At 37.8% G+C, this 15,079-nt stretch overlaps 1 protein-coding gene across 1 annotated transcript in view; it reads right to left on the reverse strand.

Annotated features, from left to right (window-relative positions):
• The window catches only part of LOC135217632 (protein OS-9-like), a 209,487-nt gene that overhangs the window by 194,348 nt on the left and 60 nt on the right, over nucleotides 1–15,079 (reverse strand). Inside the window, 4 exon segments of the mRNA XM_064253598.1 lie at nucleotides 3,717–3,918; nucleotides 4,870–4,941; nucleotides 4,943–5,037; nucleotides 14,929–15,033. Coding sequence (XP_064109668.1) covers nucleotides 3,717–3,918; nucleotides 4,870–4,941; nucleotides 4,943–5,037; nucleotides 14,929–15,033 — 474 coding nt within the window.

Consider the following 15,079-nt stretch of genomic DNA (forward strand, 5'->3'; position numbering starts at 1 on the left):
ATGAAAATAAAAATTCTCTCATCTCAGTAAAAGAGAGAGAGAACTATTATTTTTGTTATTTATTGTTATTTAATCTACACATAAAATTTACACTAGCTTGAAAACTTATAAAATACATAAAAAATTAAAATTTGCATTTGTGTGTCTGTGAAATACTCGCATATGATAATTAGTAAGGTTCCAATGAAAAGTTTGTGCTATTGTGACTTTGCACAACTTGAACCACGCAAGATTGAGGTATTACAGTACTGTTGTGTCCTACAATTTCTCACTGTCAACCTGAAAAAGAAAAAGATAATTATTAAAAAGAGACTCTTCTAGTTCCAAAGTGCACTGCCTTCTAAAAGAGCGGAGACCCCTGAGAATGCGTCACCCAATTGCCAAAACCATCACCTCTCCTTCTCCCCCGACAAGCGAGTAAAGAGCGAAGAAGGAAAGAATACCAGGAGAGAAAAACTGAGGGTGAAGGCTCGGAAGCTTTCCCCCCGCCAAACTCTCCAACAGTGCAAGCGGCAGGAGCAACATCTCATGATAAAAAACGAATATGTATAATGCCACACCCTTACCAAAGGGATGGATATGATAGGGGGCAAATTGTTATACCCCTAGCCACCGACCCAGACACACTCTCCTGGGGGAAGGCAGCCTGCAAGGCTATCACAAATTGTGGGTTTGTAAATTAATAATATCAAACATAGTATATTGATGATATATATAAAAATAATAAAAGAAAAAACCCACCAGGAAAACAAGTTTAACGACAGTTACGCAAGAGCTCACAAAAATACGTCTGCATCGCGTGATGGCCGAAACCAAAACTGGAATGTTTACATCCAGGCAGGCAGGTAGTCCCACCTACCAGATGGTAGTTACTACCTAACCAATTTGTTCAAGAGTTTTAACAGTCATGTTCCAGCTTCGCCGTAAGCAATTCCTAATGTAGAGGACTGAGGGTTTGTATATTGTGTAGGAACAAATAAGTGATGACAAGAATAAGTCAACCCCTCACAGTAAGTCCAAATTTACATATCACTCAAAGGGACAAAAAGAAGACGTGATGGACTAAATTGCCCTTGACACAAGACTAAGTTATTGGTTAAGCTTTCAAGAACCCTCACCTTCATTAATACTTCTAAACTCTTCTTGGCTTCTTGCATGCAGATATGAGAGTAGAAGCAGCCACCAGCATAGGGCATACAATTACCCTGCCATCATAATGCCAGCTTTAATGGCTATTAACTAAACATTCAGGCAAATGACAGTGGAATAATTACTTCACAAACCATTACTGTACCTTTTACTAATATGAAATTCTGAATGCTTTGGCTACCTCTGACCATGAAACATGTAATTGACACAAGCACTTAAATCTGCTAGTAGAGTTCATGTACCCATATAAAGTGTAGGTTTATAGTTATTTATTATATACGAACACTAGCATCCAAATATAAAATCTGCAGCACTGTACTATTAATTTCTTAAATTACAACTGACAGACAAAAACTGAAGCATACTTATTAACCCTGGCTAAAGGACTACTAAAAAACCTCACTAAAAGAATTTTCAGGATTTTTTCCTTCAAGGCTGACAGCAATTTTGACAGAAAACAACCTATGCCTTTAAAGATAGTGCAAGAGAATACTGATAGTTCTCTCCCCATATTCGTGGGGGATGTGTACCAAACCCCACACAAATAGCTATTATCTGTGAATAGTTGAAAACCCTACAAAACCCTTAAAACTGCCACATATATGGTTAGTTAAAACTCATGAAAAACCCACTAAAAATGGTTTGTATGATAGTTTTATTACAAAAAGTCCATTTTATGATGAAATTGATAACAAAAAAATAAAACAGGAATTTGTGGATATTTTTCATAGAAAAATACTGCAAACCGGTGTTTTCCATGAATAATTGGGGTATATGTCCCAGGGAGAAATCCGCGAATCTAGAGTCTGCGAATACGGGGGTTCATTGTACAAATAACAAAATCTGTAAATGTATTCTCTTACAAAATGTCTAACACATTGAATTACAGTACATATAGAATTATGTATGGTACCAAGTACTGCAGCAGTGATAAAGGTGCTAGGTATACTTAAGTATATCTAAGTTTAACCAGGCCTTTGAGCTGATTAACAGCTCTCCTGTGGCTGGCCCAAAGGATTAGATACTTTCACAAGGCTAGGAACTATTGGTTACTTAGCAACAGGACCTACAGCTTATTGTGTGATCTGAACCACATCGCGAAACGAATTTCTACCACCAGAAATGACAGTGGAATAATTACTTCACAAACCATTACTGTACCTTTTACTAATATGAAATTCTGAATGCTTTGGCTACCTCTGACCATGAAACATGTAATTGACACAAGCACTTAAATCTGCTAGTAGAGTTCATGTACCCATATAAAGTGTAGGTTTATAGTTATTTATTATATACGAACACTAGCATCCAAATATAAAATCTGCAGCACTGTACTATTAATTTCTTAAATTACAACTGACAGACAAAAACTGAAGCATACTTATTAACCCTGGCTAAAGGACTACTAAAAAACCTCACTAAAAGAATTTTCAGGATTTTTTCCTTCAAGGCTGACAGCAATTTTGACAGAAAACAACCTATGCCTTTAAAGATAGTGCAAGAGAATACTGATAGTTCTCTCCCCATATTCGTGGGGGATGTGTACCAAACCCCACACAAATAGCTATTATCTGTGAATAGTTGAAAACCCTACAAAACCCTTAAAACTTCCACATATATGGTTAGTTAAAACTCATGAAAAACCCACTAAAAATGGTTTGTATGATAGTTTTATTACAAAAAGTCCATTTTATGATGAAATTGATAACAAAAAAATAAAACAGGAATTTGTGGATATTTTTCATAGAAAAATACTGCAAACAGGTGTTTTCCGTGAATAATTGGGGTATATGTCCCAGGGAGAAATCCGCGAATCTAGAGTCTGCGAATACGGGGGTTCATTGTACAAATAACAAAATCTGTAAATGTATTCTCTTACAAAATGTCTAACACATTGAATTACAGTACATATAGAATTATGTATGGTACCAAGTACTGCAGCAGTGATAAAGGTGCTAGGTATAGTTAAGTATATCTGAGTTTAACCAGGCCTTCGAGCTGATTTAACCAGCTCTCCTGTGGCTGGCCCAAAGGATTAGATACTTTCACAAGGCTAGGAACTATTGGTTACTTAGCAACAGGACCTACAGCTTATTGTGGGATCTGAACCACATCGCAAAACGAATTTCTACCACCAGAAATAAATTCCTCTGATTCTTAATTTGGGTTAAATACTACCAAGGAACATAAAACTCCAAAATTCTTCTTTCATTGCACCATTATGGCAGTATTTCTTCATGTTTTACAAATAAGTTTAGGCATGTAAATAAGTATGCAATAAGAAATAGTACTTCCACTAACAACAAAGCAACTTCCAAGTTAATTTTTTTCATCCTAATTTAAGACGTTCAATTTTAAAAAAGACCACTGTCCACTAAATTCAACTTGTATAAACAATCGCAAGAGTAACTCATCAACAGAGCATGAGAAACAATAATCAGCTATACATACTTAACAACCAAAACAAGATGTTTTTAAGAAAGCTTAAAACACTCTTAAGAACCTATATTCAGCAATGAATCTAATACAGCTCCTTAAGACTAATAGAAATGTTAACTAAAACTCACTGTCTTGATAAGTAAGGTATCGATTATATTGATCTTCAGTCAGTGCTGGGGCACATGTAATGGCATGCGGCGTCCTTACAGCTTGCAGACGCAAGTAAGGATGATGACAAACTCTTGTTGTAGCAACAGTAACAACATACCTACAAGATTCAGGTTCATCCACTCTTTGGATATAGTCACCAACACCATCCTCACAATGGAACTGTGAAAAACAAAACACAATATTATGTAAAATGACAGAGCATATTTTTCCTAATATAGTAATATAAGTTTAAGAAGGTACATATTCCAAATAAGTAATAAAGAATATGTATATAAATCTTATAATAATGAAATAAAACATAAAATAAATGCAGAACAATCACAACCCCTGTTTATGACATCAAATTAATTTACTGTACTGAATTCAAAGTGAGTCCCATCATATTTCAATTATAGTGAGTATGGTTCTCGAAAAAAAGTACGAGCATTAGATAATGCAATTCTAAACACAATGATTACCATTTTTTTTTTTTTTTTATCCTGACATTCAAACATGTGTGACACCTGTCTATGAATAGGTTTCTGGGATATTGCATTTAACAATATAGTACTACTTTCTGGATTACATGTAACAATATACTACTAATATAAAAACTGCCCTAAAAATCTTGATACATGAGATTTTTTGGTTTTATAAACAAATGATCTGTAAATGCATTCTTTAGCTAATCACTGATAGAACAAACATTAGATTTCAAGCTCCCTCTTTACTTGCAATTATGAATGCATGGCTGGTATGATTGGAAAATTAGCATTTTCTTCCTTGGTGTTTTTCCAGCTGCTGTTCACATTCTTCATTGCTGAACAAAACAAAACCATTGAAATTTCTTGCGATACTTTCCAAACATGCTATATGTAATGTACTACTGATTTGTAGTAGTTTGAAAACTGATATTGTCCATCTGGGAACTCACTTTATACAACTCACTACAAGGTTCTAATAGTAGAATTAGTAATATAACTACTATAAAAATACGTAATAAAATGTATTAGACTACACACTAAATTCTAGAAGTCTTTAGGCAAAAAATATAATAAACTCAAGAGCAGTCTTTAGGCAAATAATATAACAAAGAGGATATATGTTGAAAAGAAAAAGGACCATACTCACTCGAACTTCTGTTCTTCTAGGCTCGCCTGTAAGGTCACACTTTGTTCCATTTACATAGAACTGACTATGGAAACCTCTGCAGTCTATTCTTTGTTTCAGAACTGTTTTTCCAGTTATATTCAGACTCATATTTTCCCAAAATAAGAATTGGTCCTGAAGCTTTGTGATCTGCAAATGAAATATTACTTGGACTTACACCTACGAAATAAATTAATATATGAATTAAAAGATGCTTATTACTACTTACACAGAACTTGATTCTTTTCTTTCAGACCTTACCACTATAACCTATCATCTGCTTTTGCAAGATGTTATTTAATATGAAAAAAAATTAATTCCTAACAGAGAAGTTTACATACTATTCTAAATGAAATCGTATGGTAAAGATTAAACCATACAATGTTAAAATATCCTAACATGTATGGTTTAATTACCAAATACAGTACGGTCCCCAATTATGCGAGAATTTGGTCGATTCACGGCCTCTCAGAATTGGAAATTCGCAAATTTTGAAACACATATCTTATGGGAATAATTCCATTTGGAACAAGGCAAACGTCAACTTACCGAGTCAAAATTTTTTATACTACCCATTTTCAATGCTTTCTGTGTACTATACTATATTTTTTTCTAATATGAAATTGTTCTTATGGATAAGTAAAACATTAAGGGGGCCGGCCGGCCGGCTAATGTCATTCTTTAAGGACAGGACTTTGATATTCATACCACTTAATAAGGTGACTTGGGACATCTCCGAACGGCATATGATTTTCGTCTCTGACCTTCGGTTTTGTAACGCCAGGTCGATTTATCCCAAAAATAACATTTTTGTTTTCAAATTCTATCTCCTCCTTTGATATTTTAATATTAAGACCTGGGATTACTACCATATATAGACCTGATGTAGACCTCCAATCAAATGAGGAGTTTTTTTTTCTAAAAGTAATTTTTTTGCTAGATATGAATTTTTCATTATGGTAAAAAATTAAACCCTATAAATTAGGAAAACAAAATTAAAAAAAAAAAAAAAAAAAAAAAAAAAAGGAAAAAAAAAAAAAAGGGCTTCATTTGATTGTTCTATAACATCTTTCTGAGTTATATACCAAATTCCAATGTTATAGCTTTAAAACTAAGTGAGAAAATAGATTTTGAAGGTCAATAACTATAGTTTTGAGATACGGGCGTTCAAAGTTTTTCTTCGTATTTTTATAACGACAATGTTAATAAACAATGACTATTATGAATGTAGTATTTCTTTTCTGTGTATTAATAAACCAAAACTATTTTATTTATCATAAAATTCAATCATAAATGATGATCCCTTTGCTCATATATCGTAGCTTGAGGCACTGCGTAAGGCAAGACGGGGCACTCCTTCGCACGCAACTCTCTCTCTCTCTCTCTCCTTCACTAACTCGGCTTATTACAGCGAATTTTCTTCTTCTGTATGTTACCTAGATGTTTTCCTAGTATTTTCCGTTTTGGCATGATGAAATTCTTGCCGAAACAAAAATAAACAAACGCAAATGCTAGAGAATATCAAGAGGTGAAATTTGAAGTTGTACTCTCTTTTTACAAAGACAATGTTAATAAATCATAATTATTATGAATTTCATATTCCTTTTTGGGTATTAATAAACCAAAACTATGTTATTTATCATAAATTAAGATCCCTTTGCTCAAACATCGAAGCCTTGGGGACAGTGCGACGTGTGCTTCAGGCAAGATGAGCGCGTTTACTTACTACGCAACCCTCCCTCTCTCTCTTCGCTAACTACGCTAATATCGCATATATTATGATATTCTGTAATCATATTAGAGCGAATTTTCATCTTTATGTTAGCGAGATGTTTTCCATGTCTTTTCCTAATTGACATGATGAAATTCTTGCCGAAACATAGATAAGCATAATGTCAGAGGTGAAACTCGAACGTGTAGTCTACTTGAAGACTCTGCTCCTACTGATCATGGTTGAACTTGATACTTCCCTCTGCGATCCACGGAATCTCTACAGATGCCATTTCTCACAATTTCTTTGACAATAATTATCAAAATTTACGATAACAGAAGAAATATTGCATTTCCTTCTACGGATGAATGTTTTAGGCTTATATTGAGTTATGTTTACTAATTACCCTGTAACTACGAAAGTAAGAGGAATTTTGACGAAATATTTCGTATACGTATTCTCAATTGCCATATGAAGCTCCATGAATTTTTTCATGACTTTGCATTTTTTGCCCTATACCACCATATATATATATAGGGGTTCTGGCCGGCCCCCTTAAAAAGGTTTAAAATTAGACAGGATGGTGACAACTCCCACACGTAAACAATGCCACCATTGGGTGCAAATGTACTGTACAATACAGTCATTTCCTTTGAAAAACCTTTTGAATGGAATTTCCTCTGCCTACCCTCTGCCAAAAAACCTTCAAATTTCCCCTATCTCATCCTCCATGAAGAGTTCTTCTGCTGAAGGAAGGCTTTGTGAACCATTTGAGGTTTTGGGGACTGGCCGATCATGCGTCTTCACTCCCGATAGGCCGAACAAACTTGGTTACGAGCGTCTCTCGGTTTCTTTGTCCGGCATGTTTGCTATGTAATCGTTTTCATATAAATTTATTCTACGATAAAAAAGAACTGATGAAAATTCAAAATTTGATATGAAATTACAATTTCTTAAAAAGAAATGAAAAAATTCAAAATTCAACATGAAATGACAGTTTCTTGAAAAGTTTAGATCGAACGATTCTCTCTCTCTCACATCTGCTTCTCGGTTAATCACTTTTACTAATCATTTTCATCAAAATCTAATTCAACAACAGAAAAAAATAAAGGATCAAATGCCAAAAGTTAGTCAAAACAAGTGAGATTCCTGGGTACTGTAAAAACAATTATCGGGAATTCTCTTCTCGACCAAGTGTTTGCAGATCACAGAAGACCACAACACTTGGAGATTGCTAGAAATTCCAAAGAATCTAAGCGCTTGGCGAGACCCCTGAATTTTGTCAAACGATCATTGGGGAGGGGCCCCTCCTTGACTTCTAGAAATCGAGGAGGGACAGGGATAAAAACCAGTCCTATGTGCGAGCATTTAAGACTGGAAGGTGATTACAATTCAACAGAGTATGTACTTGAGGCTCCCAAAACGCAAGAACCCACAGGAAAGTGCGAATTGAAATCCGTCCAAAGGACAGAAAGAACCTCGGAGAACATATTCTCCAAGTGTTGGAATCCTAAGATATCGAGACGGTGAGAGGTCTCTCTGTCATTGACAGAAGATCCTTTCTCAACAACGTGGACATACATCCAGTTGGACTCTAAGATCCTTCCAGGAACGTGGTCCCCCACGCTGAATCCTACGGAGAGCATTCTGCAGGATCCCTCCTATTCACCTCGCCCCTCCCAGTGTAGCCATAGGAGGTAGAGGAAATAGGATAGGAAGATTTGACACACTAGCTTGTCTTGCTTGCAGAACTAGGAGAAGCGAGTTGTGGGCAGCTATCAACCTCTGGTGGTGGCCATGACGTGAGTCTAGGAGACCATTCTTGCCCTGGAGAAATGTTTTCCTGAGGAGGTTTACGAAACTGTCACTCGGCACGATAAACGTTCACCGCCACAGAGACTGGCCAGTCACACGAACATGACCATGATCTGGGTGGAGCTGAGCGTGCACCTGGCTGGCGAATGCCAGTACCGTCCTCCAATGTGTCCCAGTCCTCATCGAGGTCGAAACCTCTCTACAGGACTGAATGGGGGACCCCTACCGGTCTCACCATGTGCACAGTCCCACAGGACCGTTATGTCAACTTTGGGTAATCAGCAATTACCACAAGAGTGATCACTGGCAAGGCATGAGTCACCTGAGCGACTCACTCCTTTCTTACACTCTGTGCCTGCGTCGTGACAGTGAGTGGACTCAATGTCATCCACTCTAGATGCACACAAATACGTAGATTTACATGCACTCCAGGAATCTCCCAAACAAGCACCTGGCACGACACTAATCTTAAGGCCAGAACCTCTAGGACCAGCTGCAGAAGTGTGAAGTGTGAACCAAAGTTTGCACTTCTACGGCTCCCGACCCACTACACCCTGGGGACTGCGTGATGGTTCCTGTTCCCGAAGGAACCCGCGAGCCAACAGAAGTCCCATGATGAGACTTCTTTGGGGGGAGGGGAGACTACTTTCTCCTTCTTTGGCAGGGACCCTTAGAAGTCGAAGGGGAAGAGGTTGTAGAAAAATATGATGATTACAGAGGAAGATGACGACACCTGATGATCTCTCTTCCTCCTCGACTTCTTTTTCTCCAAATCCTGCAAGATTTCTACAGAATGAAGCACATTTACCAGCAGAAGGCACTGTCCAGTGATGAAACTCTAGGATAACAGTGGCAAATTAATATGATTTTCAGCAGGGGAACAGTACACACACTGAAGAACCAATATCACAGTATGCTATGAGTTACAGGTACAATTCCAAGGTTAGGGTAGTCAACACAAAGAGATATCCAACCCTCTACTGCTGTAATCAACTATCATCACTGTTAGCCTGTAAAAGAAGGAAAATGTGATTAAAAAAATAAGGATACTCCTATGGCATCCAAGGGCACTCTCCTCCAAAATGAGAGGAGATAACTCAAACACCAACTCCACAACTCCCCCCTCTACCTTCATCCAATAAGCTAGTGAAAGAATGAAAGAGAAGAGAAAATACTGAAAGAAAAACATTGGACAAACCTCTGAAGTTCCCCTCAGTAGTTTCCAATGCATTAGTGTAAATTTCAAACGAATACACTGTCTTGCCCTGCCAATAAAGGGCAAAAATATATAAGGGTGTTGGCACACCCTTGCCGTGCCGTCGACCCTTAACACAAAGCAGAAAGGTGGCTAGCAAGGCTATCACAAACAGTGGGTTTGTATATTAATTATCAAAGTCAATCAATTATTAACATCGAATACAATATATACATATAGTATACAGTGGACCACCGTATTCGTGTTCATCTGGATTTGCAGACTCACACATTCGCGGATTTCTCTCCGGAATGTTTCCCTGCATTATTTGCAGAAAATTCGCATAGTTGCTAAATTTTTCTATGAGAAATATCCACAAATTCCTGGTTTTTTTCATAAACTTCATAAAAAATGCACTTTTTGTGGAAAAACTATTTGAAAGAACAAGTATAAAAATTTTTAGTGGCTTTTTCTTGAGATTTAACTAAGAAGATAAGCTGTTTTTGGCATTTTTATAAGGGTTCCAACTCGCGAATATGGGGGGACCTCAGTGTATATAAACACACACACACACACACACATATATATATATATATATATATATATATATATATATATATATATATATATATATATATATATATATGTATGTATGTGTGATACAGTAAGTCCTCGGGTTACGCTGGTCTCGACTTACGATGTTTCGTGGTTACGAACGCGCCCCCATAAAAATATATAAAAAATAATATTTTGCGTTGTTCCGTCTTACGCGGTTTAGCGTCGTAAGCAACGTAAACAAACGCGAACTAGTTCCAGGCGCACGGCGGAAGAATACGCTTTGTGGGGGATGAGAGATGGCGTCGCTTCGCTACGCTCAGTCCTCGCCCATACGCCATTTTGGTTGTTACACTGCTCTCTCCCTCGTGTGTATCGTTTTTGTAACTTTTTGCTCTTTGTTATGGCTCCCAAGCGCAAGCGACTCTCTGATGGTAGTGCATCGAAGAAAAGAAAGGCCATCACCATGGAAATTAAAGTGGACATTATAAAGCGATCCGAGAAGGGAGAAACGCCAACAAACATTGGCCGCTCGCTTGGCCTTAGCCGTCTTCGACCGTTGCTACCATTATCAAAGATAAAGAGCGCATCGTTGAACATGTGAAAGGCTCTGCTCCTATGAAAGCGACAGTGATAACTAAGCAGCGTAGTGGTCTAATAATTGAAATGGAAAGGTTATTGGTGCTTTGGTTGGAAGACCAAAATCAACGGCGTATCCCAGTCAGCCTTATGGTGATTCAGGAGAAGGCGAAAAGATTGTTTGAAGCGTTGAAAAAAAAGAAAAGGGGGAGGGAAGTGAAAGTGAAGAGTTTGTGGCTAGTAGGGGTTGGTTTATGCGATTTAAGGCTCGGGCCAATTACCATAACCTTAAATTGCAAGGTGAAGCTGCTAGTGGGGATGAGAAAGCAGCGAGTGAATTTCCTAAAGCGTTGTCTGAGATAATTAAGGAGGGGGGTTATTCTGCTCAGCAAGTGTTTAACGTAGACGAGACAGGTTTGTTTGGAAGCGTATGCCTAACCGCACTTACATCGCCAAGGAGGAGAAGTCAGCACCTGGTCATAAAGCCAGCAAGGAGAGGCTAACTTTACTTCTTGGGGGTAATGCTGCTGGCGACTTCAAACTGAAGCCCTTGTTGGTGTATCAGGCTGAAAATCCAAGGGCACTCAAGGGCATTTGGAAGGGTCAACTACCAGTAATTTGGAAGTCCAACAAGAAGGCATGGGTGACACTTGCAGTGTTTGAGGACTGGTTCGTAAACCATTTTGTTCCAAGTGTGGAGCGGTATTGCGCCTCCAAGGGTATCCCCTTTAAGGTGTTGCTAGTGCTGGACAATGCCCCTGGACACCCTGCCCAGCTGGGAGACTTCAACCCTAATGTCAAGGTGGTTTACCTTCCACCTAATACCACGGCCCTTTTACAGCCTATGGACCAAGGAGTGATTGCTTCGTTCAAGGCCTACTACCTACGAAGGACAATTGCTATGGCTTTACAGGCAACTGAAACCAAGAAGGACTTGACTCTGAAGACTTTTGGAAATCCTACAACATCCTTGATGCTGTAAAGAACATTGCTAATTCCTGGGAGGAGGTTAGCAAACAAACATGAATGGTGTCTGGAAGAAAATTTGTCATCAATTTGTGAATGATTTCCATGGGTTTGAGGACACAGTTCAGCTAGTTGTCAAGAACGTTGTTGCCCTGAGTAAGGAAATCAATTTGGAGATGGAGGTTGATGATGTTACAGAGCTGCTGGAGTCTCATGGCGAGGAGTTATCTGCTGAGGACCTGATACAACTGGAGAAGCAGATAATAGAGGAAGAAGAAGAAGCACCCACAGAGCCTAAGGCTTTCACAAGGCAGGACTTGATAAGAGGTTTTGCAGAGTTGCAGCAAGCGTTGTCAACTTTTGAGGCTCAGGATCCCAACTTGGACAGGTTCACTAGGGTTTCCAGAGGCGTCATGGATTTGATGCAGTGTTAAACAAGGAGATCTTGGATGAAAAGAGGTCGCTCTCTGTTCAGACTAACCTGGAGCAGTATTTTAAGAAGGGTAGAGAGGTCCTGCAGAAGATCCTGTACCCTCTACCTCAGCTGCCTCTGCTAATCCAGCACCTTCTGAATGTTCTGCTAACCCAGACTCACCTGCCCCAGTATCTCCAGCACCTTCTGTAGGTTCTGCCTCACCTAAAGACTCACCTGCCCCAACATCTCCACTAGTATGTTCTGCCTCACCTCAAGAATCACCTGCCTCAGCATCTCCAGTACTAGTATGTTCTGCCTCACCTCAAGAATCATCTGCCTCAGCATCTCCAGCAACTTCTGGAGGTTCTTTTTCTCTTCACTAACCTCCCCCAGTCTCTCCAGCACCGCAGCTTCCTCTCCAGTGTGCAAGCCAATCAAACTAATAAAGGTAAGGAATTGTTCTCTCGTGTTATTGATAGGTATTTACATTAAATCATGTGGTATTTTTCAATGTTCCGACTTACGCTGAAATTCGTGTTACGATGCATCGTAAGACGGATCACGTCGTAACTCGAGGACCCCCTGTATATATATATATATATATATATATATATATATATATATATATATATATATATATATATATATATATATATATATATATATATATATATATATAGTGAAAATTGAAGGCGGTTCTATCAACCAGTAGACATCAGTCGATACAAGGTGAAGGACAATCCTTTATTCCCATTATATGTACTTTTATTGTCGCGACGTTTCAAGACATAAAAGTCCCATTATCAAGCTAAAAGAGAGATAAAACAAAAGTTAAAATCACAAACTCGGCATACATATTAAAAGCTTAAAAAGTTAAATATAAAAAGCAAGTACAAGAGTAGGGAGGAGTCAATACCATCAGGTGCTGAAAGCACAGACCGAGTGACAATTCAGGCCGGGTCAGCTTCGACTTGAACTCACGAGAGATACAGAGGTGTTGAGGAAGACTGGGTGTTTAACTGCGGAACGAGTTGTTTAATGAAAAGTGATTCTAAAATAGCTAAATGCTGTTCGTTAGGGGATTGGCCTATAATTTTAAAATCTTTGTAATTCATGTCATGTTTACATTTCTTTGTGTGCTCGCGTATACATGAAAACTCAGGATTAGTTCATTTGACACCTGTTCTATAACTTAACGCCGCGATGAGAGTCTAATCTCACTTTGAGTAACCTCCGTGTGGAGCCGACATACTGGGATCAAATTTTTATAGCAACTGTTTTTATAATTTTAAACTAAACTCCATGTCTACCCTCTTTCACAGGGCTTTCAACATAACGTCTAACTGGAATCATTTTCACAATGAAATAACCTATCTCCACCAATTTTTCACTGACAATTGTTTTCCATCGAAACTTTTTTATAAACACCTGTACAAATTCTTGAACAATATATTCCATCCTAAAATTAAAATACCAACAGTGCCAAAATTACGACTGTTTGCAAGTGTCCCATTTATCCATAACAAAAATTTCTACCATGAATTGAAACTATTATAGAAAGTTTTTTCCTGCAATCGAATTAAAACTAATACCTTGCAACCCAATGAATATCAGATCTCTGTTTAAACACAAGGAGAAACTCAGTCCACTGATGACCTCAGGAGTCGTATATCTATTTAATTGCCCTAGATGTAATCTAGGGAAGTACGTCGGCTCCACACGGAGGTTACTCAAAGTGAGATTAGACTCTCATCGCGGCGTTAGTTATAGAACAGGTGTCAAATTAACTAATCCTGAGTTTTCATGTATACGCGAGCACACAAAGAAATGTAAACATGACATGAATTACAAAGATTTTAAAATTATAGGCCAATCCCCTAATGAACAGCATTTAGCTATTTTAGAATCACTTTTCATTAAACAACTCGTTCTGCAGTTAAACACCCAGTCTTCCTCAACACCTCTGTATCTCTCGTGAGTTCAAGTCGAAGCTGACCCGGCCTGAATTGTCACTCGGTCTGTTCTTTCAGCACCTGATGGTATTGACTCCTCCCTACTTTTGTACTTGCTTTTTATATTGTTAACTTTTTTAAGCTTTTAATATGTATGCCGAGTTTGTGATTTTAACTTTTGTTTTATCTCTCTTTTAGCTTGATAATGGGACTTTTATGTCTTGAAACGTCGCGACAATAAAAGTACATATAATGGGAATAAAGGATTGTCCTTCACCTTGTATCTACTGATATATATATATATATATATATATATATATATATATTATATATATATATATATTATATATATATATATATATATATATTATTCATTCAAAATAATAAAAGAAATATCCCACCAGGTAAAATCATGATTAACGGATAGTCAGCAAGAGCTCACAAACATACGTCTTCATTGGAAGACGGCTGAAAGGAAAGTGAAGTGTTTACATCCTGGCAGGCGGGCCTACCCAACTACCTGACGATAGTTACTGCCTAACTACCTTGTTCAAGAATTTAACGGCCGTATTCCAGTCTACTCTGAAAGTAATTCCTAATATAAAGGACCGACGGTTTGTATATCATGTAGGAACAAATAAACGTACAGTACTGTGATAGCAGCAAACGCAACAAGGAGAACTCTGTCAAGAGCTAAAACATTCAAAACACACCTGGTAGAGAACAGGTGTACCAGACAAGTCAATTGGGCAGCCATTCAATCTTTTGTTTGAATGCTGCCTTGCAAACTGGCACGCAGATAAGCTAACTTTAACAGTCGATAAGATTCATCCAAAATAAAATTAAAACATACCTTCTAAATGATACTGCTTGATTACAGATCCATAACAGAATTCATAGGTCCACCAGTCCACAGTTTTAATAAGACACGGTGCAGTCTCCATTGGCTTCAAGAGACCTTGAAAAAAAGATTGAGATTCAGTATAAATAACAATACCCTGTAT

Source organism: Macrobrachium nipponense, chromosome 7 (assembly GCF_015104395.2).
Source record: "Macrobrachium nipponense isolate FS-2020 chromosome 7, ASM1510439v2, whole genome shotgun sequence".
Classification (NCBI taxonomy): domain Eukaryota; kingdom Metazoa; phylum Arthropoda; class Malacostraca; order Decapoda; family Palaemonidae; genus Macrobrachium; species Macrobrachium nipponense.